Genomic DNA, 25,970 nt, shown 5'->3' on the forward strand with positions numbered 1-25,970 from the left:
AGCTAGAGACCATGACTGTGACAATGATCAACTCCCAGTTGACCCTGAAATGGTGCAGGATCTGTTCCAGCTTGATCCCTGCAAATCTAAGGAGTCTGATGGGATTCATTCCAGAATTCCATCCCAGAGCTGGCTGATATCATCACAAAACCTCTCAGGATGATTTTGAGCAGTCTTGGGAACCTGGAGAGGTCCCAGCTGACTGGAAACTGGCAAACATTGTCCCAGTTTTCAAGAAGGGTGAGAAAGAGAACCCCACTATAGGCCCGTGTCTTGGGGTGACTTTATGATATGTATTCCCCATCACTGCTATTTGCCCAGAAATTAATTTTGTGCCTTTCTGTGCCTTTAAACTGAGCCTGAGAGGGGGGAGAGGAAAAAACTGTGTGAACTTTTCAAAACAGTTGTTCAAGGACACAGACACACACTCCTCTGCATTCTTCTGCTGCAGCAGCAAGAGCAGAGGAAGCACCCTTCTTGCTTTTCAGCCAGCTTTCAGCTCCTTTTCTCTGGAGGCAGATGGAGGGTTGAACTTTGTTTTCCTGGAACTTCGGTTTTTCCCTTCTTCTCTTCTGGACTGTTTCAATATCAGAACACATCAGGAGAATTTTCCTCTGAGGCCCTGGAGGTGGGTCCACCATGACCCAGCTCCAAGGAGGAGGAGAGAGACCACACCTACAGAAGGACTCTGAAATCTTCCCATGTTCTCTCCACAGTGAGAGGTTTTACTATTTAGCATTATTATCCTTTTCCTGTGTGTTTGTTAAATAAATACGTTTTTTATCTCTTTCACTTTCCTCCAAGGAAATTTTTTTTTTTCCCAAACCTGGTGGGGGAGAGCTGGTTGTAACCTGCCCTCTATCAGAGGATATTTTCCTCCAAATTTGTCCAAACCAGCACAGCCTGTCAGTCTCATTTCAGTGCCTGGTAAAGTTAGGGAGAGGATCATTCTGGTAAGTATCGAAAAGCAGCTGAAAGGCAACACGGTCACTGGTCACAGTCAGCATGGCTTCATGAGGACAAAGTCATGCTTATAAACCTGATTTCCTTTTATGACAGGGTAACCCAACAGTTGATGAAGGGAAGCCAGTTGACGTGGTCTTTTTTGATTTCAGTAAAGATTTTGATACTGTCTCTCACAGGATCCTTCTGGACCAAATGTCCAGCTCACAGTTGGATAAACACACCATGTAATGGTTGAGCAACTCATGGGTCATAGCACACGGCTCATGGGTCAGGCACAAAGGGTTACAGTGAATGGGGTGACATCAGACTGGCAACCTGTCACTCCTGGGGTTCTGCAGGGCTCCATCCTCAGCCCTGTGCTCTTCAACATCTTCATAAATGGCTTGGATGCAGAACTAGAAGGGATACTGAGCAAGTTCAGATATGATAGAAAACTGGGAGGAGCTGCTGACTCCGTAGAAGGCAGGGAGGCCCTGCAGAGAGGCCTTGGTAAAGTAGAAGGCTGTGTAATCACCAACCACAGGAAGTTCAATGAGGGAAAGTGCCACATTCTGCACCTGGGATGGGGCAGCCCTGTATGTACAGTACAGACTGGGGAATGAGACACTGGAAAGCAGTGCTGTAGAAAGAAACCGACGGGTCTTGGTTGATGACAAATTGAATCTGAGTCATTGTCCTCTGGCAGCCAGGAGGGACAACCATGTCCTGGGGTGCACCAGGCACAGCCTCACCAGCTGGGCACTGGAACAGGCTCCCCAGGGATGTGGTCACAGCACCAAGCCTGGCAGAGTTCAAGAAACATTTGGTCAAGGCTCTCAGGCACATGGTGTGACTCTTGGGATGTCCTGTGCAGCGCAATGAGTTGGACTCAATGATCCTTGAGGGTCCCTTCCAACTCAGCTTATTCTGTGATTCTGTGATACAGGGCTATGAGTTTATGGGAATTCTGCAGCTAGAAGCAGGCATAGCATTTTTTGTCTTTTTTCTGCTGTTGCTGGGGGAACTGTTGCAGTCCTTGAGGCTTCCTCTCTGGCTAAAGTCTCAGGCTAAAATCTCAGTGCCAATGCCGCCCCCAACAGCTTTGCACAAATCCAATATAACTGCTCCAGAAACGCCTTCTAGCTGAAAAGGGATTTTGGTTTTCTTCTCTCAGCTTCTTGCTTCAATAGCAAGTAGCAGGAGTAAAATATTATGTAGATACGATATCACATTCCCTAAGCACAGAATAAAAATGGAGACCTTCCTGTCCTAACAACTCCCTCTGTACATTAAACACTTCCAACCTGTATAGTTATCTAATTTGCCAGCAACCCTCTCACTCCATGTAAGACCATACAGTCTAGTCAGTGACCCATCAGATGTACTCCACTATCCAGCTCCTGCAAGTACAGATCTTCACTGAATAATGACCTAACACTACACACTAAATCTCTACCCACTCACTGCATTCCACTACACTCCTAGATACAGAGACTCCAATTACACATCCTGAGTAGCCCTGTTATTACCTGCTTTAGGAGCCAGGAAAGCCATTATTCAAATGAAAAGAACTGCTAAAGGACAGCTATCCTTACTATCATAAAACAGTTAACTGTATAGGACTACAGTAATTGTCATCAACTGTAAAGGCTTGAAAATCAGGCCTCCACATGACACTTAAAATATGTTTAGGGTCTTTTTGTTTTGCCTTTGTGAGTAGGTGTTCGAGTTTTGTTTGTTTGTTTTCTTTTTTGTTTGTTTTTTAACAGGTCATCTATTCTTTCACTTTTTTATTTTTGCTCCTAGCTTTCAGAATGTATCCACTTCACATTTTCAAGATGTCTCATACTTTTATGACATTAAGACTGATATTTTCATTTAATCATTATTACTTAGTCCTTGGAAATTTTGAAAATCTAAGCTGACGTGCCACACAACAGACACCTTATGTACTGCATAGCTGTTCAAAATTCCCTCATGCTGAAAACCCTCTTCATTCTTTTGTTGTTCTTTCCTTCTCCAGTGGAAATGAATGATGGTAATCATTCATTTCTTCCAGACTAGATCACCCTCAGATCTACCTGGCTTTGCTGAACAGTGGAGCACGAGAAAGCCGCAATTACTTTCCATTTTCCTCTTTCCAATTCTGTTGATAAGGAATACCAACATACGACTGTGCTCTACCCCTGCTGCTAGCACAGAAAACTTTATGGGTCTGCTTTACTTCATGACTCTGAACTACAGTGTTGCTCCACGACAAAGGCAAACATTCTATACAATGCATTTTTTTCCTCAAAATACATTCTTGAAGGTCTGTTAATCATAATTTATGGGAATTTGTTCCACAGAACTGAGAAAACCAAACTATTTTTCAAAACATTACATCCTCTGCTTTTCTAATACAGTATAGTTATATTAAAAAAAATAAAATAGTTATTGCACAGCTAGTATAATCTACTATGACTATAAGCCCAAGACTGCAGACTTAAATTATATTCATTGTCTAAGCATCTTTTGGTACTACTTCACCTGTGTCTAATTGGGACTCAGAAAAGCACTGTTTCATGACTAAACCAAGCCATAATATGTTTACTGTCTTTTCCACCAGTATATTTCTCTCCCACAAATAGCAGTGTTTACTTAAAGGTAAAAAGTTTGCTATGTATTTATTCTGGTTTTGGCTGGGGTAGAATTAATTTTCTTCCCAGTGGCTGGTATGGGGCTGTGTTTTGGATTTGTGATGAACACAGGGCTGATAATACAGAGATGTTTCTGTTATTGCTGAGCAGGGCTAACACAGAGCCAAGGCCTTTTCTCCCTTTCACACTGCCATGCTGGGGAGGAGACTGGGGGTGCACAGGAGGTTGGGAGGGGACACAGCCAGAACAGGTGACCCAAACTGACCAAAGGGATATTCCAGATCATATGGCATCATATTCGGTATATAAAGGGGCTGAAAGAAAGAGGAAGGGGGGGATGTTTGGAATTATGCTGTTTTTCTTCCCAAGTCACTGCTATGCATGACGGGGCTCTGCTCTCCTGGAGATAGCTGAACACCAGCCTGCCCATGGGAAGCAGTGAATTAATTCCTTGGTTTGTTTTCCTTGTGTGCATGGCTTTTGCTTTCCTTCTGTCTTTATCTCACCCCATGAGTTCTCTGCCTTTTACTTTCCCTGATCCCACTGGTGAGGGAGTGAGTGGGCAGCTGTGTGGGGCTTGGCTGTTGGCTGGGATTAAAACACAACAGCATGTCACAATATAAAGAAAGCACTACACTTATTAGTAGAAATTAAAAAAAAACCAAACCAACAAGCTAAAAAAACCTTTCAAACTTCCCAAGAAACTGACATAAGATTAGACAGAATTTTAAAGAGAAAAATTTTTTTCCAAAATGTTTGAATTAATAAATGCAATTTCATAGGTTAATATCAAATTTGTAAAAAATTAATGCAAATCTTTTCTTTGAATACTACTTGCTTGAATAAAAAGACTGGAAGTAGTTGGAAATATGCTTCCATGGAATGACCTAGTATTATCATTAATCCTGTCTAGCAAGCTAACTGTACTATTACAATTTCTGACTGGATGTTGAAGATAAATTTCCATCCACTTTTTCCCAACACACATACTATACAGTCTATACTTCAGGAAACTTTATATTCTACACTTCATCTTTTTAAATTGCAATAAGCCCTTCCTGCCTAGTTTTATACCTAGGGAAGCCTATAATAGTTTGACATTGCTTTCAGTCATTCTAAATGCAACATTTGTTGTCTGAGGGCAGAACTGCTCTTCAGTATTATTCAACACATTAGTGGCAAACACTAGGTCCATCATGTGCTTTGACATTAAAACTAAAATACCAAAGGCTGAGGAATACTCTTATTTATCATAGAAAAAAAAATTTAAAAAGAAGAAATAAAACCAACCTAGCATTTCAAATTCTTCGGAAGCATGTAATTGAAAACAAGGATAGGGCCCATGCATGCTGAAAGTGTCACCAGCACTGTCAGAACCTCCACACAATCCATATCCTATTGATGAAATATATAACAAATGTAATTTTAAGGATAACTTTTTCATTGAAGCCAATGAGGCCAGAAATTTGCTTTTGTAATGAAACTGCTAAGATTTTGTTTGTATTACATGAATTTTGGAGCTGCTGCTTAAGAGGACTTCAAACTTGCAACAAAGTGAGGGACGTGCAGAAGACTGGTTATTTCAACGACTAATCTAACTGTACATCTTGTTAATAGACAGCGGTGGTAAAGAAAGAGCTATAAACAACATTTTAAAAAGACAGCTTGAATAACAAAAATAAATCTTGCTGTAACAGTGCAGAGCTCACCACAGTGTATTCTTCCCACTTAGAAAAATTAAATATTGGTGCTTACAGTTTTGGGGAGAGACTGGATGTGACACAATGGGACCACATCCCGTGCATCATGGAGGAAGATGCTCAGAGATTGTTTTTGCATGGGCTATATACCAAATATATTCAAAGAAAGCAGATACCTGTAAGAAATAGTATTTGGAGTATATTTCTATTAAGTTAGGCCTGTAAATTTTCAGCCTGAAATTTTCTTTGTATTTGGGGTTATATTCCATCATGTGCTGATAAAACAGCAAAAAAAAGTCTATACTTTTTGCTGCCAAAGACAGAAAAAATTTTGCCAAAATTTCAGTAGCAGAAAATGTTGCAATCACCTTCCTAAAAAAAACCCAGCCATTCTTCAGAAGAAAATGCATATTTTTTTTAAACAAACAAGCAAACACAGGCTAATTTGTCTCTGTTGGGTATCACTTCTGTAAAATGAGTAAAAAAAGGCACTAATCTCTAGTAGAGATATATCCATCCTGAACTCTCCATATCACATGTTATGAACACTAAGAAATTCAGATTTTTTGAAGGGAATGAAGTTAACAACTTTCTGAATTGTTCCTCCCTTTGGCATGCTGTACAGACATCCACCATATGTATAACACAGCACTCTGCCTTAGATTATGTCACTGCTAAAAATCAAAGGTCTGTCACTCTTCATTTTAACAACACATATGCCATATGCATAACGAATGCAACTCCTTTAGTTTTGCTCATTTAAATAAAATGTTTGATTAGAAATTAACATGGGACAGGAAAGAATCTTCAATTACGCTGCATTTCACCTTCAATAGCAAAGAACATTTAATGCCTGCAGATTATTTATTTATTTAGAAATTAGTAAATATTCCATGGCATATTTCACCTTGATTTGATATCTAGAGGACTCAATTGAGACTGTATTGTAGAATTGTAAAGACTGCCACCTATTAAAGCAATAAACAAGTCATAGAATGAGTGGAAGAAATGAAAGTTTATGTACGTCCTGTATTGCTTTTCACAAATGGGAAATCAAGACGGAGTGTATTACAGTAAGATTTTTCAGGGTCGCAAATAACTTTGTAGTAATTACTGCAAGTCAAACTGAAAAATGTACATGATACAGAGAACACATTTCAGATATTTCATATCTCAGTCCAGAATCTTAGATGATGTTCCAGTAATTTTCACAAAACATTATCTCTGAAGGAGTAACTTACAAGTTACTGGCTGAAAGAAGAGCTTACTTTTTAATCCAATAACATGACTTTTAATACCTTCACTATTTCATAACAATTTCATTCCTCAGAATTACCAAGCATGATGGAAATCATTGCTATGACATATTTTGTTTTGTAATTGTGTACTCTTACTGAGAATCATAAAATTAAAGAATATCCAGATCTGGAAGGGACCCACAATGATCATCAAAGTCCAGCTTCTGTCCCTGCACAGCACCATCTCCAAGAGTCCCACCATGTGCCCAAGAGCATTGTCCGAAAGATTTTGAACTTTGTCAGGCTTGGTGCTGTGACCACTTCCCTGGGGAGCCTGCTCCAGTGCCCAAACACCCTCTGGGTGAAGAACCTTTTCCTAATATCTAACCTAAATCTCCCCATACACATAGAATTTATGTTTGTACCTACCGAGTATGCACACTGCTGAAGCTACCTCGAGGTCTTTGATTTTATTTTTGTGGAGGTTTTTTTTCCAATTACCCCATTTGTTGAAAGGCAGTTGCTGCTATTCTGTAAAGTTAGTGCACTAAAGCAATTGTTTTGATAATCAGTTTATCCAAGTAAGTGTTCTACCTCACAGAGCCATGGACATGGAGCATATCCATTAAGAAATTTATTTCATTTTCCCTAGATGTTTGCTTTCACTCACATTAACATTTTCATGCTTCTGTTGCAGGAGTTTCATAACCCAGTTTCACAAACTGAAGACTATCATCTTAGTACTGCTTTCTTTATATGTTAAAATAGATTAAGATGACTAGGGAGAGTTCACTAACATAAATATAATCTTATTAATTTTGTCTGCATACTCCACCTTTCATTTACAAAAAGTGAGCCAAGCTCCCAAGTATGTGCTGAATACAAATCAGCCAACTTTTTGATTTCAGTGTCCATTAACATTACAGTTACAAGCATCCTGGCTAACTACCCATCTTATTAGCTCAAATATATAAAAAAACTGAACAAAAGCACTTTGTTCTGTGAGGAATACAGCTGACTGATCTAATATTTCCTCCTCTGTCCTTTTGAAAAAAATATTGAAAATACTTTAAATTACATGATTTTTGAAATTTGTTTTCTCTCAAATACAATAAGAAAGCTCAAAAATAGCATGGTACTGTTGCTTACTTTACCACCATTAGGCGGTAATTAAAGTTGTAAGATAGCAATTGGAAGATTTTGCTAGAGGTTTTTTGTATTAATAGATAATGCAAGACTGTGTACTAAATACAAAATCATTAAAATATACAGCATTCCCAGTCTTCACTGTCTTGATAAATTATATCCTTGAGAACTGGATTTAGAATTTAGTGTTTTGCTGGCCATAAACTATATAGATAAACCAAATGAGTTGTGGTCTTCAGCACACTAACTGTACAAATAGGTGGCCATTATCAGGAATACAAATGTATGATAAACTAAAGAGAAGGAAAATAAAGAGCAACTAAGCATGCAGAATGATGTTCTGGGCTAAGAAAGCTGAACTGATAAACCTTGAACCAATGTCAGAACACAGAGACCACTAGGGTACACCACTGGCAGTCTGGCTCACAGAATCCTTTATTCTTCTGCAGAGAAGGAGGGTGGATTCCATTCATTTTCAAGCTGTGCAGTTCACCAACATGGAAACACAAGAGTGAAATGGAAATAACAAGCTAAAAGACAGTATTTCACTAGATGATAGCTCAGAATAAATTAAAGCATAGCTGGTAGCACCAAAATGAAAAAGGCCTGTATTTCTGCACTACTGTGATACTGAGAAACCTAAGAAGCTTCATTTAAAATTCTGTTTCCTATACATTTGTCCTTAAATAAGAATAGTATAGAAATAGCAGAAAACAATATTTTAAAGTTTAAAGAAACTGTCCTCAGGCATATTTTTACAGTATGAAAATCCTCCAGAACTACTGACTGCTGAGAGGTTTTCTTTAATAATATGGCTATTATTACTTTGAATATTCATACCTATTTTTGAACTTCCATGCGCTGCTAATAAGCAGTATCTGCTGAATACATCTGTAGGCTGAGTAACTGAGATACAGGGCACTTATTAATTACACCACTGCCATTGAGGATGTAAAAAGGCTTAACTGATACCAGCTCTAAATACATACTACAGAACCATCTCCATAAGCTGCCTGAAAAAATTTCCAAAATGTCAGACATTAGGGCAAATGTTTGCCCTCTACATATATATAAAAGCCCAATTCTCCCTCTTTTGAATACATTATATTTACAACAGCTTCGTTGGATTGTACAAGAAATACAGGACTGGATAACAGAAATTTGGATATTTTATTCACTAAAGTAATAAAATTGTATACTGATATGAGTATTTCTCAAACATTATGTCATAGAGAAACCTAGTTTCAGTTTTAATGCAAACGATTGCCTATTATGAAATGAGAGCACACTGAATTAGTCATTTCCATTAAATCTATGAAGTAGAATTGCCTAGCAACCAAGAAAATTAATTCAGAGATTAAAATAAACACTGTGTCACTGACAGAGCAACAGCTAATCTACCCCAGTAATCATAAAGACACTTAGAAAAGAGGTGTTTTCTTAATTCTTCCTAACAAAGGTAAAACAAACAATTTCATGAAATGAGTCAAAAAGGACAAAGAACAAAAACAAAGAGTCAAAGCAACTGCATAAAGCAAATGCAAATAATTACCCTCTTTTTACATAACATCATTAAAATGAAAACTATTGAAAGTTTTCATATTCTGACAATGGTGAATAAATTGTCGAAGTTTTGAGCATGTTTTCCCACTTACAAAGGAAGAATTTGTTTCATTATATTCATTCTATGCAAGTATTCTATATTTTAGTACTTACTAGTTTAATTTATTATAGAATTTATGACCATACTTACCTGAAAAAATTCTGCATCATTACTACCCACTTTTACCCCTAATCAAATTATTCCTAATTATACTTCTGTAGGGCAGCTTTTAAATCATACAGTTTATCACACTGAGATTGTTATAGAAAAAAACCCTAAAACAATAACAGATTAAGGACAGTGAGGATGACTGCAATAATTTAGTTTAATGGCTGCACCTATTGCTTGTTACATCTGGGCCACTGTGTAATTCATTGTCCCTGAAGGACCACAAAAAGCCTAGTAAAATGATCCCTTTAGATTTAGAAATAAAACAACCACATTCTGTAACAACATTGAAGTCTATCACCTTGGCAGGGTATTAGATTAGAGGAATGATTACAGGTCAATGATTCTGGAGTGGCAGTACTTTCATACCTCCCGTAGGAGGCAGTCCATCTTCCCAATTTGAGAGTTAGGATGTTAGTATGTAGGAGTTAGTATGGAGTCAAAAAAAAAAAAAAAAAAAGATCAGGAGTGATTAAGGCAAGAATAACACAAAGGAGGAAAAATATATCCCAGAGGACATGACAAGACTTAGAAACTGCAGCAGCTACATCAAATCCAGTTGTCTCTACATTAAAAGATAATAATGAAAATAAAACAGTATGAGGAATAAATCAAGACAGACAAGCACGAATAACTGTGTATTAGTAGGTCACTCCCCAGGCAGGGACATAGTTACTCTTCTATCATGAAACTGTATTTCATTGCTTTGATTGTGTATAATATTCACAAAACACACCCACAGCCAGCTACAGGTTCTTTAAAGTCTTGAAATCTGCATATTACAATCACTAGATGCAGTTCAGAGGGGTCTAAACTGGATTTTAAAAGTTCATACTGTCAATAATTATGTATAAAAGACATGTATTCATCTTCTAGAAGGGGATATGACAGGCAATAAAGGAAGGATATCTGCTGGAAGTACAGACAATACAGACGGTACAGAGATGTAACAGATGAAAATGAAAATGAAAAATACTAACAGTGAAAGTCCCCATTAGATAAACACAGCCATAAAGCAGACAAGAGAGCCCAAATGCCCTTAATAGATTCCCCTGTGTCTTAAATATTTGATGACTGTACCAGATGGGGAGGGGGGAGAAAAATATCTTATCTGAACCAAAAACATAAACACAGCTGACCTGAAAGACCTACCCACCACTAGGTTATAATTATTGCAGTGTTTTCACTAGTGAACAATGTTCATAAATCTAGAATAATTTGGAGACATTGAAAGATAACATCTTTGAGAAATGGTAGCCTCCATATGCTGTTGAACAGAGTAAATTAATTTTCATTTTTTGGCCTATGTGCCACATGTCATGGGTGTGGTTGAAACATACATATTTTACTGAATTCTTAGGATAGTCACATTGATGAGCATCCTTTTATTAATTTTATCTATATTAATATAATGGTATAAAAATAGAAGATACACAAACCCTACACATAGATGAAAATAGTATCTTTTTCCCTTTACAATTTTTAACAGCACACTTCATATGGCAAAAAAATGTGTAGTGCTCAGACTAGACATTGTCAGAGTCCAGAAACTTCTAATAAAAGAAAACCTTGTAATACATGCTCAGTTCAGAAGGATTTATTAAATCTACTGCAGTCTGGCCCAAAAATACAGGCAAATGACCAAAATGCTGCTCCAGACCTACATTCAAAGACCAAAGGTCTCATCTACAGTTTGTTACAAGAGGACAGCAAGAAGGAAAACATCAGTGTTAGTCTTGCACTAGAAGCAAGAATTTAATGAAAGTAAACTCCCAGATAATCTTAGAAAGCAGACCATGACCATGTTGCAGAAAAAAAAAAAGGCAAAAAGAAGGTCACTAGTAGCCTGCCTTGGGAAAAATTCCATCTGCACAGCAAATTTGATGATCATCTTGGCTTAAGTATGTGAACAAGACACACTAGCAAAATTGTTCAATACCACTAGAAGGTCCAGTATACCCTGCTCGGGAGTAAATTCCACTAATTCAAAAGAAAAACACAAACAAAAACCTTAAAAAAAAAATCTAAGAAAAATTATATTTTTTTAGAAACTGCAGACAGCCACAGTAGACCCAAAGCATATTAATCACTGTAATACCATGTGATACAAACAAAAAAACCCCTCAGCTGACAAAAAAACTCCATTCAACCTTCCTTCCAGTCTCCTCTCAAATTCTTTTAAATTGCATCATCACATCTTCTCACAGATATCCTGCCAAAAACCTGACAGCAACATGCAAATTACTCCATGGCATTGTAAGGTCTTAATCTTAGACGTTCATGTGTTTCCTTTTTGCTTACATTGGTATAAAACCAATGAGTACTCACAGTGCATGACATCAAAGATGTATATTTAAGTCCTTCCAAGATCAGACCTTTGGTCATTGATTTTTCAGATTTTCAAATTACTGATGTCTATAATTTTTGGTAGTTATCAAGGGCCATATATGCACTTACAAGCAAATACTAGCCTTTTCAACAACATTGGTGGGCAGCGTAAATAAAAGGGGTCCTAAATGTTCTATCAGAACTATGAATTTTCCAGTGAAAGGAAAGCATTTGATACCAAATATAAATCAAGATTAAATAGTAGACATGTTTTGTGACTCAGAGGAGTAGATGTCAAGCTGATTATGAACACTTGGAAAAGAAGACGCTGTTTCATTTTAATCTAGTTCAACCATCTAGTTAAGTAAAATGGCAATAAGGCTCCTGACTACCATAAGAACTGCAAAGAAAACCTGAAGGTGTTTTCAAGGAACTGCAATCTTCTACTAAGAGGAAAGGTCAGGGAAATCATGGTTATGTTTATTTATAATGTCAAAAGTGTATCTTGGTCAGAAGCAGTGGTCAACCCAGCTGTAATAGTCAACCTGTCAGTTAAAAATTAGAAGGCTGAGAAATTCTCTGAAGACAATTGTGCTGCTATATTGAAGCACACCAACAAATAGGAAAAGCATTTTACCTTTCTAACATACTCAGACTATTTCACAATAAAGTAAATCACTGTATTTATGTCAATGAGCTAGAAATGTAAATTACTTTTCTATATGGGACTGGTTTATCAACAAGTCAAGAACAAAGGCAAACCATTTTAAGCAGGAAGCTTTTCACACTAAAGCTGCTCAGTTTAAAAATCGATAATACAACGTTCAATAATATAATTGAATACCTTTATGACCAACACAGTGCAAATAGTCAATGGTCCTTTTCTAAAGGCAATTTCAGACATTTACTTTCATCCTCAGTTATGCATATTGACTTACTATTTACAATGACTTATCAGCCAACTACCCCCATAAATTCAAGTACATGTTCTTTATTGGTTATAATGTTTTTAAAAAACACTATCCTTTTAAAGTTTATAAGTTCTTTCACACCATATGCAGAATTCAAAATATTATTTTATCATACTATCATCATCATTATCAGTAAAAATAAAAATAATTTCACAGACATCTGCTCAGTTAAGGTTTTTCCACAGTGGACTAATCCAGCAGCCAGAGAGGCTGAATTTGGGCTCACTGCCCCCAGAAGCAGCTACTGCATCCTCTTCTACTACAGGTGCCTGAGGTGTTCAACACTGTACTCAGGTAGGGCACAGAAGCATTTGTCTGGTCCAAGTGACAGCATCACCTTCGTCTCAGTTGCTCCCTGCCTCCTCTGTTGCAAAGGGAGCAAATCAAACATAAGCATCACAGAGAACAGATCCCGGCTCCAAGTTGCATCACGAACATGGTAAATAAGTTATGCATAAAAATGTAGCTGGAAATAAATTTTCACCACAGAGGTAACAGAACAAGCAGACCAGTAAAGAGCAAGGAGCTGCTGAATATATATCACTTAGCACATACGACAAGAGGACACATTATGGTATTTAACTGGCAAAAAGCAAAGATTAATTTACTGGAAAGGTTAAGGTAACTTTACCTTGTCTATTGCCATCCACTAACAAGGAAAGCAGTCTTCAAGTGAATGACCTCACTGTTAGGTAACTCACAAACTCTCCCAAAGCATTCAAGTTACTGACAGTAACTTCCACTGTCTCAGAGCAGAAAACCTTTTGAAGGTTGTTTGGTGTGCAGTGAGTCATAGAATGGTAAAAGAGACTGGGAGCAAACAATGTGGCAGATGGAAGTAGAAGACAACAGGATGTATGTATTAGCTTTCTTCTGGAGGGATGAGAATCAGAGCTTTGTGCCATTCAAGCACAGGGATAACTACTTGGTTTGGATAAGTTTCCTCATCTCACCCTGCGGTACTGATCAAAACCATGACATCAGAAGCTCAGGATCTACTCTGGCATAAAAATATGCAAACCTAAATTCTTAGCTATGATCAAACATCCTCACCTGAGAACTGCAAAAATATACCCCAAGCTCTTCCCATGGTTGTTTTCTAAAGGATTTTAAATGGATTCAAAGTTATGCCAGGTGCTTACTATGGCAAGTATCTTAATAGAGTAAGAGATGATTTGGTGGGAAAGCAGGGGGTGGGAGGCTTTGATGAACTGCATAAAGAAAGCTAAGCTGATTCACCAGTAGTAGAGGGTGCCACTACACTGTGGAGCCTCCCACACTGGCTCCATCACCTTGCTAAGCAAGGGGGTGCAGTACCAGCTTCCTTCACCACAGAAACTAGGCCAACAGGTCAATTTTGATAACTCTTTCCATGAATGTGAAATTATATACTTTCCTTTTCCAACTGAAAGAATCTTTCCTATCTCTCATCACTTTAAGATAAAAACAGACTTACTCTCCCTCTTCCCTCACCTATAGCCTTAAATAGCCAGCAACTGCCCAGAGTTACATTACCATAGTAAAATTACAGTATTATTAGTAGCCATGAACATAGCTGCTGTTTTACTTGGGGGAAAAATGTGCTTAAATTAAATGGTCATTATTTTAAAAAGGTAATTAAAATTTATGCTTCTATTCACTTCTCAGGTAAAACTCAAATGTTCTTTCAACTCTAATATTGTCTTCCACCATAGTTTATTGGTGGGCTTGGCAGTGTTGCGTTTATGGTTGGTCCTGATGACCTCAGAGGTCTGTTTCAAAATAAAAGATGATATGATTTCCCTATTTCCATATAAACTTCAGACTTCTGAAGCCCTCCAAAGGTATTTCAAATTCTACTGCTTATCCCTTTCTTCTTTTCTTCATATTGCCTCTCTTGAACTTCTATCACCACAATCATCAATCATCTCTACTTTTTTCCCATCGTGCCTTAGTGCAAAGCAATCCCTGCCTAATCCCTTAGCTAGGCTACTACACTCTCTTCCTTCAAATTCCTCCTTAATGTCCAATTTTGCCTGTATATAATCATTCTTCTGCAACCTGAGAAGTAGGATGTGACCAGCTACAACTTAATTAATAAACATGCAATACTTGTCATCTTCTATTACATGTTCCCAGAAGAAAGTAAAAAAATGTTGTAGAATTTAAATTCCATGTATTCCAGGCATTAAAAAGAAAGTAAAGAAAGCGATTCCACAGAAAAGTGAAAACCAGGAGAATCAAAAAGAGCTACTCTTTTTTTTTTAAAAAAATAAAAATACAATGCAGTCTTTAGGTACAAATAGGAAGATACTGACAAGTGAGGGGAAAAAAATACTTTTGCCTTGATTTTTTAAAAATTTTGGCAGTAGTACCTTTCTGCAAAGCTCATTTACCAAAAATGCAGCAAATGCATTTGTCTTGGTCTAGTTTTATACCAGAACCTCAGCAAATGCACTATTCTCCCCATGCCACCATTAAAAAGACTGAACTTTGTTAGAATTGATACCAAATTTATTGTGCTATTCCTTTGGTGTTTAATTCTATTGCTATCACTGCTGGGGGAAAAAAAAGAAACTTTTACTATGTGAACCAAATAAAAAAGACCTCAGAAGCTGTCCAAGTGCAAATGTCAGGTGCACTGCAAGTGCAAAAAGAAGAGTAATGCTTGCACTTAGTAGCTGTATTTCAGCAAGTGTTATTTGGAAAAATGTTGTTCCAGATAGCTGCAGTATAAATTTTGGGAGGAGTACTGAACTCCTCCATGATAACTAGTAAGAAGATGAAAATTTCGAGGGGAAAAAAATAAAAGATAACATTTAGCTTTCTTGAGACTAATGCATTGAAGCATAAGAGTTACCAAGGACAAGATAAGAGAACACTTAAGCCATTTTTTTGTGTCAGCGCAGTTCCTCCATAAGGCCCTAGAGCACATGTACACAATAGTTCCCAGATTTGTTAATTCCTACTTGGTGTATATCTTTGACTCTCTCAATTTTGATGCTCTGAGTATGATCCCTCTGTAGTTGAGAAAATGACAAGGCTTATTCCTCATTCCTTACACAGGGGAACTGAAGCCTCTGTAACTCCCCACTCCCACAAGAAAAAGATTTGTGACAACACATCAGTGTGGGACTTGCTGCCTGTCTCAGAAATCAGCCATGTGATAAGATGTTAGCAGAATTATGCATTTTAGTCCCTTGAATTGGCTGAAAAGTCTTCTGAAATAGAAGTGTCAAACAGAACATTAACTGACAAAGTATTTCATATAAGATCAATATTCACCTTTGCCTTTTTTACATTCTGTTTTTCAATGGCTATCAGGTGCCTATATTCATCATGGATTTTATAAAATAATTCACAGTGTCTACAATCTGAGGCAGAACAACCCAGAAATGTGGGGTTTTTTATTGTTTTCTACTCAGTCCTCCATATAAAACTACTAGGGGGAAATAGTATACTCTCACCTGTGTACATAGGGAGAATTATTAGCAGGTAAAAATTATTGTATCAAGAAAGCAAACATCTTTCTTATGTGAGCCCAGTAGCATTTCCTCCATTCTTCCATCTTGAATTTTAGTGCAGCAGAAGGCTACTTTAAACAGGTTACAAAGTCACATTGCCAAAGTTTTTAAGGTACTTGTCAGAAATGAAGGCACAGTCATAAAATGAAAATATTTTAGATATTAGTTATAACAATCTCTCAGTCCTTCTCCATAAGGAGCCTAAGCACTCAGCTAGATCAAATTTAACTTTGCTGTATCTACAGCATTGCATTGTCCTTCCTAATTTCTTATTTTTTTAGAGTAATTGGAAACCCAGAGTAGCCCTTTTTCCCCAAAGGTGAGCCTTTACTTTCACAAAGTGTCAAAAAAACTTGTTATAAATTTATATTTCTATTTTGATAGAGTATTTTTTCAAGAATTTGAGTAAATAAATAATTTAAAATACATTCAATACTTTTTTCCTAAGAATTTACATCTACTATGAAAAATCTTTTTAATATAGCTTATTTATGAAATTGACATCCAAGTGTCAAAATTACCATGAAGACTTAAATTTTCACACATTGAATTGAGGATTCCATCTGCCTTGGGGCAGTTGGAATGTTTTTGGCCCTGAAAGAGTGCATATAAAATTATAATTAAGTCCTATTAATGCTGGATTTTCATGCCTAGGACTAGTATAATGTTAAGCCTGTAAGAAATACAAAGTTTTCTACTATTAACAGAGACATTTCAATGTTAAAGATTAAATAAGCAAGCAAGACTAAATTTATTTACATCATTATCTATGAATAAAAGCCTAATGTATTGAATAATAACATATTCAAATTACAACTCTACAACTCAGTGCTCCTAATGTAAGAATATTAAGTAAGGTAGCCCGTAGTTACTACATAAAGGAGAATAACTCTTACAGTATTAGAACAATTAACTTCAAATTCATATTGACTGTTACTGCATTTTTCTTTAATAAACCCTATTGATTAACTACTAAGGAGTATTAAGCAGGAAATACAGTGACATAGTTTACCAGATGCTAAAGTCTATTTCCATATTTAGCATTGATTACAAAGAAAATTTATTTACTCTGTTAGTGACTTTGTAACTGTTAAGTGAGTATTTTATCTGATGCTCTTATTATAACACACACACCTTTAAGAACACAGAACAATAAACATGATGAAAGTTAAGACCATTCTACTCTGAAGCAACTTGCAAGAATCCAATCTGAACACAAGCTTGGGAACTAAGCCTACTAAATTGAAAAGATATTCCCAAAGCAAATAGAGATTGACCTCTGCCCACCAGGTTTTCTTTAAGAATCAAGCACTACAAATCCAGATTTGGTATGAAGAATATCAACCAGAAAATGTCTGCTACTTCCTACTTAAAAGGCCAAATTTAAAAACGATTTCCAAGTTACTTGTGAATACTAACATATAACATCTAACTACAGAAGATACAAGCATGGCCCTCACTCAGTGTGGCATTTACATTAAAGAACAAAAAATAACTCCTCTGCTTTATTTACAAATATTGTCACCAAACAAAATCTAAGTGCAAAATACTGATTTCCTCATTCTTATTTTAACCAACTTTGTAACAATAGTCAAAAGAGAAGGACAGTTCTTCTCTCAGAGGTAAATGAGAAGATTCAGACGACTAACTTACAAAGGATGCCAGAAGTGTTTGGACCCGTTGGCTGTTGGTATTTCTTAATATGAAATAAAACACATTATTTTCATCTACTCTCTACTATCCTACTAAGTCAGCCTGACATTTTTCAAAAAGTACTGAAGTAAGGGGAAACAATTTAGCCTCTCATGGCTGAAGAAGCAGAGGCTGTGTCTACATTTTACTGATAGCATCCTGGTCTCCTTATGATTTTCTTCCAAAACTCTGCTTAAAGCTCTCCTTTATTGGTATGCTGTGGAACAAATGAAAAAGTTCTGATAACAGGCAGAAGATCCACTTATATCACTAATGCAGGCCAAATACTAAGTCATTATTTCCTGGCATTCAATCATTTCTAGTCACAATAATACTACATATCTTTTTGCTATCCTACTGGTGAGCCCTTAACTGCGTTAGGTATACTACAGCCCAGAGAGCTGAAGTAACATTTGTATCCTCCTCATGTTTGTTGCTCCACTGATTCCCAAGAGTTTATTTTAAAAAGGAATTAAAACTGCAAAATGAAGTTATGGATGAATCATTAAAAAAAAAAGAAAATTCACCTTCAATTTAGTTCAAATGGTATAACATGACTTAGTGTGCTCCAGAACATTTCTCCTTTTTTCTGAAACAGATTGTGGTGAGAACCTCTCACTCCCCTGTACCAAGTTCCTTACAGTACAAAAACTTACAGTGCCTGCACTCTGAAATGTTCTTTATTGGGATAAATAACTGGGGCTGGAGACATCATTGCAATCTTAGTGCTTTCACAGAGGGAAGACCTGAAATGTACATTTTTCCACATCACAAAGCCATCAGTTTGATGTCATTAGCTTTCAAACACTGGCAGCTGAGGCCTACCACTGCCACATGCAATTTATGCAGGAGGTTTTCAAAATTAGCATGCATCCCTAAAGACATCAGTGAAACTTCTGTTTATAAGCGGACCTGCTATTTTTTGAAAAATAAACCAGTCAAATAAATTGCAGGCTTTAGTTATCCTGGGTTTTCAAGACAGCAAATTTGCAATCTAATGTCTTAGTATGTTAGAGGTCTAGGATGTAGCACAATGTCAGTGTTACGGAAATTGTGAACAAGTTGTATTTCTGAGATGTTATGACTTTTTACTTTGTTAGAATACATTTTAGTGTTAATTTACTTTACATTTGAGACAGACTTCCTGCACACTTTCAGTTCTTGGACAGCTAGAGATAGCTGCATAGTAAATACCTTTGAAACCTCCTCCCAAACCTGTACTTACATCCTACCAAAGGAAATGTGATATCAAGGGGAAAAAAAGGGGGTGGAGGAAGAACAACAAGTCTTCTAGTACTTTAAAACAGGAAATGTATGAATAGAAATTATTCTTGGTTTCAATGTTTCCAGCTTTACATATGAAAACTGCTGGACAACAGCCTTATCTTATTTTACAATAATAAGGGTAGTGATGCCAACACAAAAACACACTTTCCGAGGCCAATAGAAAGAAAATGGGAAGGGGAGAAGATGACCCTTACTTTGAAGTAAGTTTCTAGTAATTAACTACTTTTAGGGAAAAAAAATGGAATCTATTTCCCTGATTATAACTTTCCAAGATACAGACATAAAGAAATCCTAAGTGTTAAACATTAAAATGTGGAGAGACTGTGGCAGAAGGTCATTATTCGGAACCACTATGTTAAGAATTATGTTTGCACTTAATTATGTCTTATGACATAAAACTGTCAGAAATAAAAAGACTTCCAAATCCGCTAGAGCTATCTTCATCATATTTATGAAACGCATCAATATGAAGTTATTCACTTCCATCATGGCTGCCAGCAAGACGTAATGCTGTTCAGTGGGAGGTTCGAAGCATCTGCTGTGAAAAGCACAGAGTTGATAAGCAGTGACAATTTATACTCCCATTGATTTTGTATAAATTGGAAAAGAAAAAGAAAGAAACATTTTCATTCGAGATGGCAGGAGGATGAAAAACAGAATATATGAATTACAATTACTGTTGCTGAAATACTACAATTAACAAAAATGGTCTGGATGACCTGGAACTATACTGTGGATATCAATTAAACACATAGTAGATAGATCACACTAAATGAAAGCAAAAAAAACCCAGGAAATATGAAAGATAACTATCCTGTCATACTAGTACCAGTCAATATTTTTCAAGTGCAAAATGCAAAACTTAAGGAGATCCACGATTTCATAATCATCCCTATACTTCCCTATCATGCCATCAAGCACCCCCAAAAATTCAAAACTGAAAATAATTTTTAATTTGTCTCCTGAATTGCAAATATTTTTCAAACTCTAAATGCATTTTAAAAATTGTCATATTCCAACAAGGGAACATGACATCTTGAAATGACAAGTTCACAGGTATGGTCACAGAAACTAAGCAGCATCCCTTTTCACAGCAATAAGGATAAATACATATGATTTCTGAGCTCTTAACATTCTCTGTCTCTGATGACAGCTGGGTACCACTAAAGGGAAAAAAGGCTGAACACATGGCATTGTAAATGGGGGTGGAGGGTAAGTCGTGTTAGCTGTTGTAATCACACTATTAATCACACCATTTTGAGTGGCTATTGGTCATTCAACTGCTTATCATATGAACAATGAGGACACAGTTTATCGATAACAACACATTCTTTCAATATACAAAAATTATTCACTTTTTTCTCTTTTTTTCTCTTTCTAATAAGAATTTAGGGAGTTTGAATTTCACGCTGTTTCTTCAGGCAATATCATTTGGTAACAATGACGTATTTTGATTCATTGGTCAAACAGTTCAATTTACTTGTTTCAAGAAGCAAAAGAACGCATTTCAGAATTTTAAAAATAGCATGTCTTCAATTTCTAAGTGCAAAGCACCTTAAATAATTTGAATCATACAGTAAAAGTATTGATTTTACCTTCAGGAAAAAAACCACACCAAACCAAAACAAAACAGAAAAACTGACCTGTCCTGTACTTTCTTATTCTATCTGTCATTTACAAATAATAAAATTGAACTGAAGAAACTGCTGTAATCACCAACCAGATACTAATCTATTTATCTATAAACATAAGTGTGTATACACACGGAGCACATATATCCTCTTTTAATGTTCTCATGACTATTTACTCTGCATCTAGATCAAGTCAGGACCATAAACAATTCAAAGCTGCATTCTGTCTAAATGGGTCACTTATAATGAGAAAGCACGACATTTTCATGTAGGAAGCAGATTGATCAGGGAGCAGAAAAACAGAATATGGCATCAGTGCCGAAAAACTTGCCTTTACAGGCAATTTATTATAAATTATTTGGCAACTTCCTATATACTCCTCAAAAATGGAAGTGAATTCAAGAAATGTAAAATGAAAAGAATAAAAATTTAACATAGCAAATATTCACTAGGATTATCCTTTGTACTTGCAGTAAAGAAAAATGAAAAAACCTTGGTTCCTTTCACTACTGTTATGTCGCTTCTACAGAATAACACTTAAGCGAAAAGACTGAAAACCCTGTGTCTCCCAAAGATCCACACATTAATTAATAGTCCACAATCACTTTAAACTGGACCTTTAAGTGCTAACACAGCCCATAACATTCAGTTATTTTTAACCAGAAGCCATGGAACAGAAATGCTCTGAACATGCTGTGCACATCTTGCTAAAGCAATTTCATCTGCAGCCTGCAAAATTAATTTCTGCACAATTCAAATCTGTGTCATACAAGTATTAGAACTATGGCAAGTCTGCTGCAATACATTACAAAACCAAAGTGGCAAAAAGGCAGAGGGAAATTTCAATACTGCCTAACACATACAAAATAGACTCCATGTCTTTGTTCAGTCTGGATTCTCATTCAAGGTGTAAATACTGGTTACATTGTTAGATATCCAACTGCAACCAGCTCCAAATATTGTGTGAGTAGCTCTCTCATAGTTCACACTAGACTCCCTTGACCCAGCTAGACAAGCGTGAAAACGTGAAATAAATGAACGTTAACAAAGACTAGTCTGGAAAGCAGGCTGCATTAAATGCTCGCAACGTTATTTGTATAGATGCAAAATTTGCTACCTAGATTCTTTTAATACTAGATATCAGCTGGCAGCCACTATATTAATGCTATGTGCTATTGCAGAGAGAAAAATGAAGAAAATTATATGAAAATAATATGTCTTTCCCCATCTGCCACAAACGGATATTCCCCAACCTTACAGCATGCTGCTAAGGCAAATAAGGAACAGCAAAATAATTATCTCCATGCAAAGAAAAAGCAATTTTGACACAATACCTTTCTGTGTTTGTCCCTCTTCCATATTCTCTTCCATGGCTACCTTTCTTCACTAGAAACAGCTACAGAGAATTAATCAAAAGCTTCAGTCAGATGTAGGAAAAAGTGTGGATTTTTTTTTCCCTGGGAAGCTCCAACAGCAGAGGCTTAGGCAAGTCCTCAGAGCTTAGCTAAGGCTCCCTCACTCTCCTTGTTTGCTTGGAGACAGGCTGTCAAGTGTAATTTCATTCAAATTACTCTTCCGTGAAGATTATCAATTTTTCTTCTCAAAGCTGCCCATTGTGTACCACTGTAAGCAGGTATTCAAATGAACAGCCTGTGAATTTTGGGGGGAAATTTGGTTTGAGCCCTTATGGCAATGACACCGATTCATAAGCCTCACTTTGCATACAAAATGGAGTAAAGAAATTGAGGTTTGTATTGAAATCTGTGTTTTAAATTGAAAACAGGCTGTACTGAAAACAGATGGAGGGGTGTCCTCCTAACGGGAAGCAGACCACCAACCCATAATTCCCCCTATTTGCTACTGAAGTGGGAAAGCCCAAATGCCTGTGGGTTCTTTATGCTGTATTACTTGTCTTTCTCCCTCTCTCTCTCTCTCCCCCCGCCTCTCCCCCTCCTCCTGTATCAGCACATTTAAGAATAATATGACTCTTCATTTCCCTTTTTCTCCTATATCTGTATTATCAGGAACTAACAACAAATATACACTATTGCCTTTACAATATTCTAAAAACCATCTTTATAGCAATACAATATTGTGTGTGTGTATGTGTTTACACACACAGGCACAATTTAACACATGACATTAATCACTGCCAATTTTATGCACTCTACACTTTCTCATTGTCACAGTAAAAATGAATTTAGAGGCAGTTCAGAGCTTTAAAACAGTTCTTGTATCAATTCTTTTACTGATTCCTCATATCTCAAATTAGCTGTATTCTTCAAAGCTCTATTAAAATAACTGGATCTTAAAATGGTGAAGCACCACATGTGGGTATGTACACGAGGAAGCACATACAAACACATACACTGCTGGGAGTTTGCTCTGGAAAAACATAGGTTAAATACACTGTGAGGGCACCTACTAATTTGGGGAGCTCTGCAGTCTGATTTGGAATGCAAATTGGACGCTGCAGTCTAGCAATAAATTAGCATTTTTGTACCTTAGTCTACAGAGAAATATCATCATTTTAAGACTTTCATGATTTCACCAAAAGTGAAAACTGAACACAATTCCAATTTTTCTTTGCAGGTTTAACTTCTCATCCTTCTGGGGGAAGTGACTAAAACAAAAATAAAAACTACTATGGCTCAAAATTCCTATTAACATATAAATGATAAATAGCTCATCCATTTACTTTATGCTATCTAAATACATTGACTTAGTTCTGCCTTCTGAGCCACAAAAAAAAAAAGTTGTTTACTTTGGCTGTTTGGGTTTTGTTTGTTTGGGGTTTTGTTTAGGGAGGGGCTTTTGGGGGGGTTATTGTTGGATTTTTTATTGGTTTTTACCCGTTTTGCATATAAATCTGTTCACATCTGGTTCACATCAGAATAATTATTATGTATGAAGTTAAATGTGCATATATATAATTAAATAACTGAATCAATATTTATAACTCAACACATCTCCTACCTTTTTTTCCCCTTTTAATTCATATGTCTAGGGCTCCATTTTCTGGAACAACTGAAAAAACATTATAAGTTGTTTTATTTCTCAGATCTAATTGATCATTTAAATATCAACACACTGAGAAGGTCTATACATATAGAAGTGCTGCAAACACCATAGGAATTAAGTGCCTTCCATCTTTCTAGGAATTATTCTTTTTAAGACAGTTTTTTTAAGAGAGGCATATTTCCTTTAAAACAGAAGATTTCCTGTTCAAGTCTCCTCTGCTATTCTTTCTCTTTAAAATCTTTTCTTACATAAGAATTAACAAATCTTCATATTTTAAAGAGGGTCTGGCAAATATTTTACCTAGTCTGGGAAATTGCTTCTAAGCTTTGTTTCTCAATAGCACCAAATATTTGAGGTGACCAATATCCTCAACATTGATGTTTGCAACAATGCAATATATAGGTCACTGATGAAACCAAATTACCTTGTTCCTTGAAACAGTCATGCAAACTTTTCTCGAATATAACAGGAAACAAAAAGAAAAAAGGCTGAAAAGAGATAACTGGGAGAAGATGGCACAATAAAGATGGCACAATCTTGAGTGACATAAAAAAAGTCAAGAAGAAACAACTTGTTCAATAAAGGCACAAGACTACAAAGTAGGCCCAGAAGTAAATAAAGGGTGTATTTAAGTTGTGGAAACTTGTTGTAGCAGGCTGCTGTAGAGAAGGAATAGAACCCAACAAAATAACAAGGAGAATCTGAATCACGAGGATTCATGGATATGAGATCCCTGAGCTGCAAATTACTGGGAAGGAATATTTTGTGAAAAAATTTTAGCCATTTCTCATACTACTTCTAAGGCAGACTGCTTTTGGCACAAATACATGAGGTGTTGAGCTGAATGAATCCTTTATATACTTCCCACTATGGTAATTTTCACATCAGGTTCACACACATCTTAATTTTAATGACAGGATTTGTAACTTCCTAAAAAGCCTACTATGCTCACGTGTCAGAGGTTAAGATGAAATCACAGTAGTTGATGAAGCAAAGCATAGCACTGACAAAAAACAGCTTTAAGTTTCACCCCCACCTCTTCAATAATCTAGTTTCTTTGTAAATATTATTGTTATGAAGATAATAACAGCTCCTCCTGTTAAACAGAACTCCTCAAAACTATGTAAGTGTCAAAGCTCCTTCTTCAGAAAACTCTGCTTTTTCCCAGGTGCTATTAACTGGTCATCCACACAGCTTGTGTGAGAGTGAACAACATAGAGAATGTGAAAGAGATTTCATGTAAGCTTCTTTCATATTTAACTGCATTTTATTAACAAGGGTGAAACGTAAATTTGCCTCCTTGATGTTTCTTTAAAAACTGTTCCAGGGACCTTTCAAGATTAAATTATGAACAGATGTTAATCCTAAAGCCATAGAACAGAAAAGCTCTGCAAGTCTTACACAGAGTAACAAACGAACCCAGAAAAAGCCAACTATATGTAACTTTTTAAGCAGCAACTCCAAAGGCTTTCTTTCTTCAGCATACTGGGAAATATATTTACCACCAGTGATACACAAGCTACTTTCAAACTGTACAGAGAAACTACACAAGCTTCTCTTTCTGGAAACACTTCTAGCACAGAAAAGAGCTATGTTAGTGGGAACTACATTCAACTGCATAAAATTCCCTTTGAATGTGAAATGTGATTATTGGTGCAAGTGATCATTGGACAACCATGCCAATTGTAAATGGCAAGGCAAGACAGAACATCCAACTGTATAATGAGACTAAATAAACAGTTAATCAAGAGAATAATTGGAAGCTGATGACATTAACAGATCCCCTGGTGTCCATTATGATATTATGAAATGTAGCTGAGCACTTACAGCTTTAAACAGCATGACAAACACCTGACTTTTACTCCCAGTATTGTATGGCCTTCAAATCAGTTTACCATTTCATCCTTCAGTCCTATCGATTTTCAACTACATAATAATGATAATGTTGTGATGCAGTGATGTCTTGAACATGACAACATAATAAACTTGATTATGAATACATAATTTTAAAGTATAAAATTATTTATGTTGTTAATACTACTACCTCAGTAACCAAGCAAGAAAAATCAAAAGCCAGCTCAGATTACTCCAGCTATAT

The 25,970-nt window shown here is 36.4% G+C and overlaps 1 protein-coding gene across 1 annotated transcript in view; it reads right to left on the bottom strand.

The window, feature by feature from the left end:
* The window catches only part of GPM6A (glycoprotein M6A), a gene marked incomplete at both ends in the record, with an annotated part of 116,832 nt that extends 94,610 nt beyond the window's left edge, over window positions 1–22,222 (bottom strand). Inside the window, one exon of the mRNA XM_082282501.1 lies at window positions 22,186–22,222. Coding sequence (XP_082138627.1) covers window positions 22,186–22,222 — 37 coding nt within the window. The remainder of the gene's footprint in view (window positions 1–22,185) is intronic.
* Window positions 22,223–25,970: the final 3,748 nt, after the last annotated feature.

The sequence above is a fragment of the Coloeus monedula genome (assembly GCF_965178545.1).
Source record: "Coloeus monedula genome assembly, chromosome: 5".
Taxonomy (NCBI): Eukaryota; Metazoa; Chordata; class Aves; order Passeriformes; family Corvidae; genus Coloeus; species Coloeus monedula.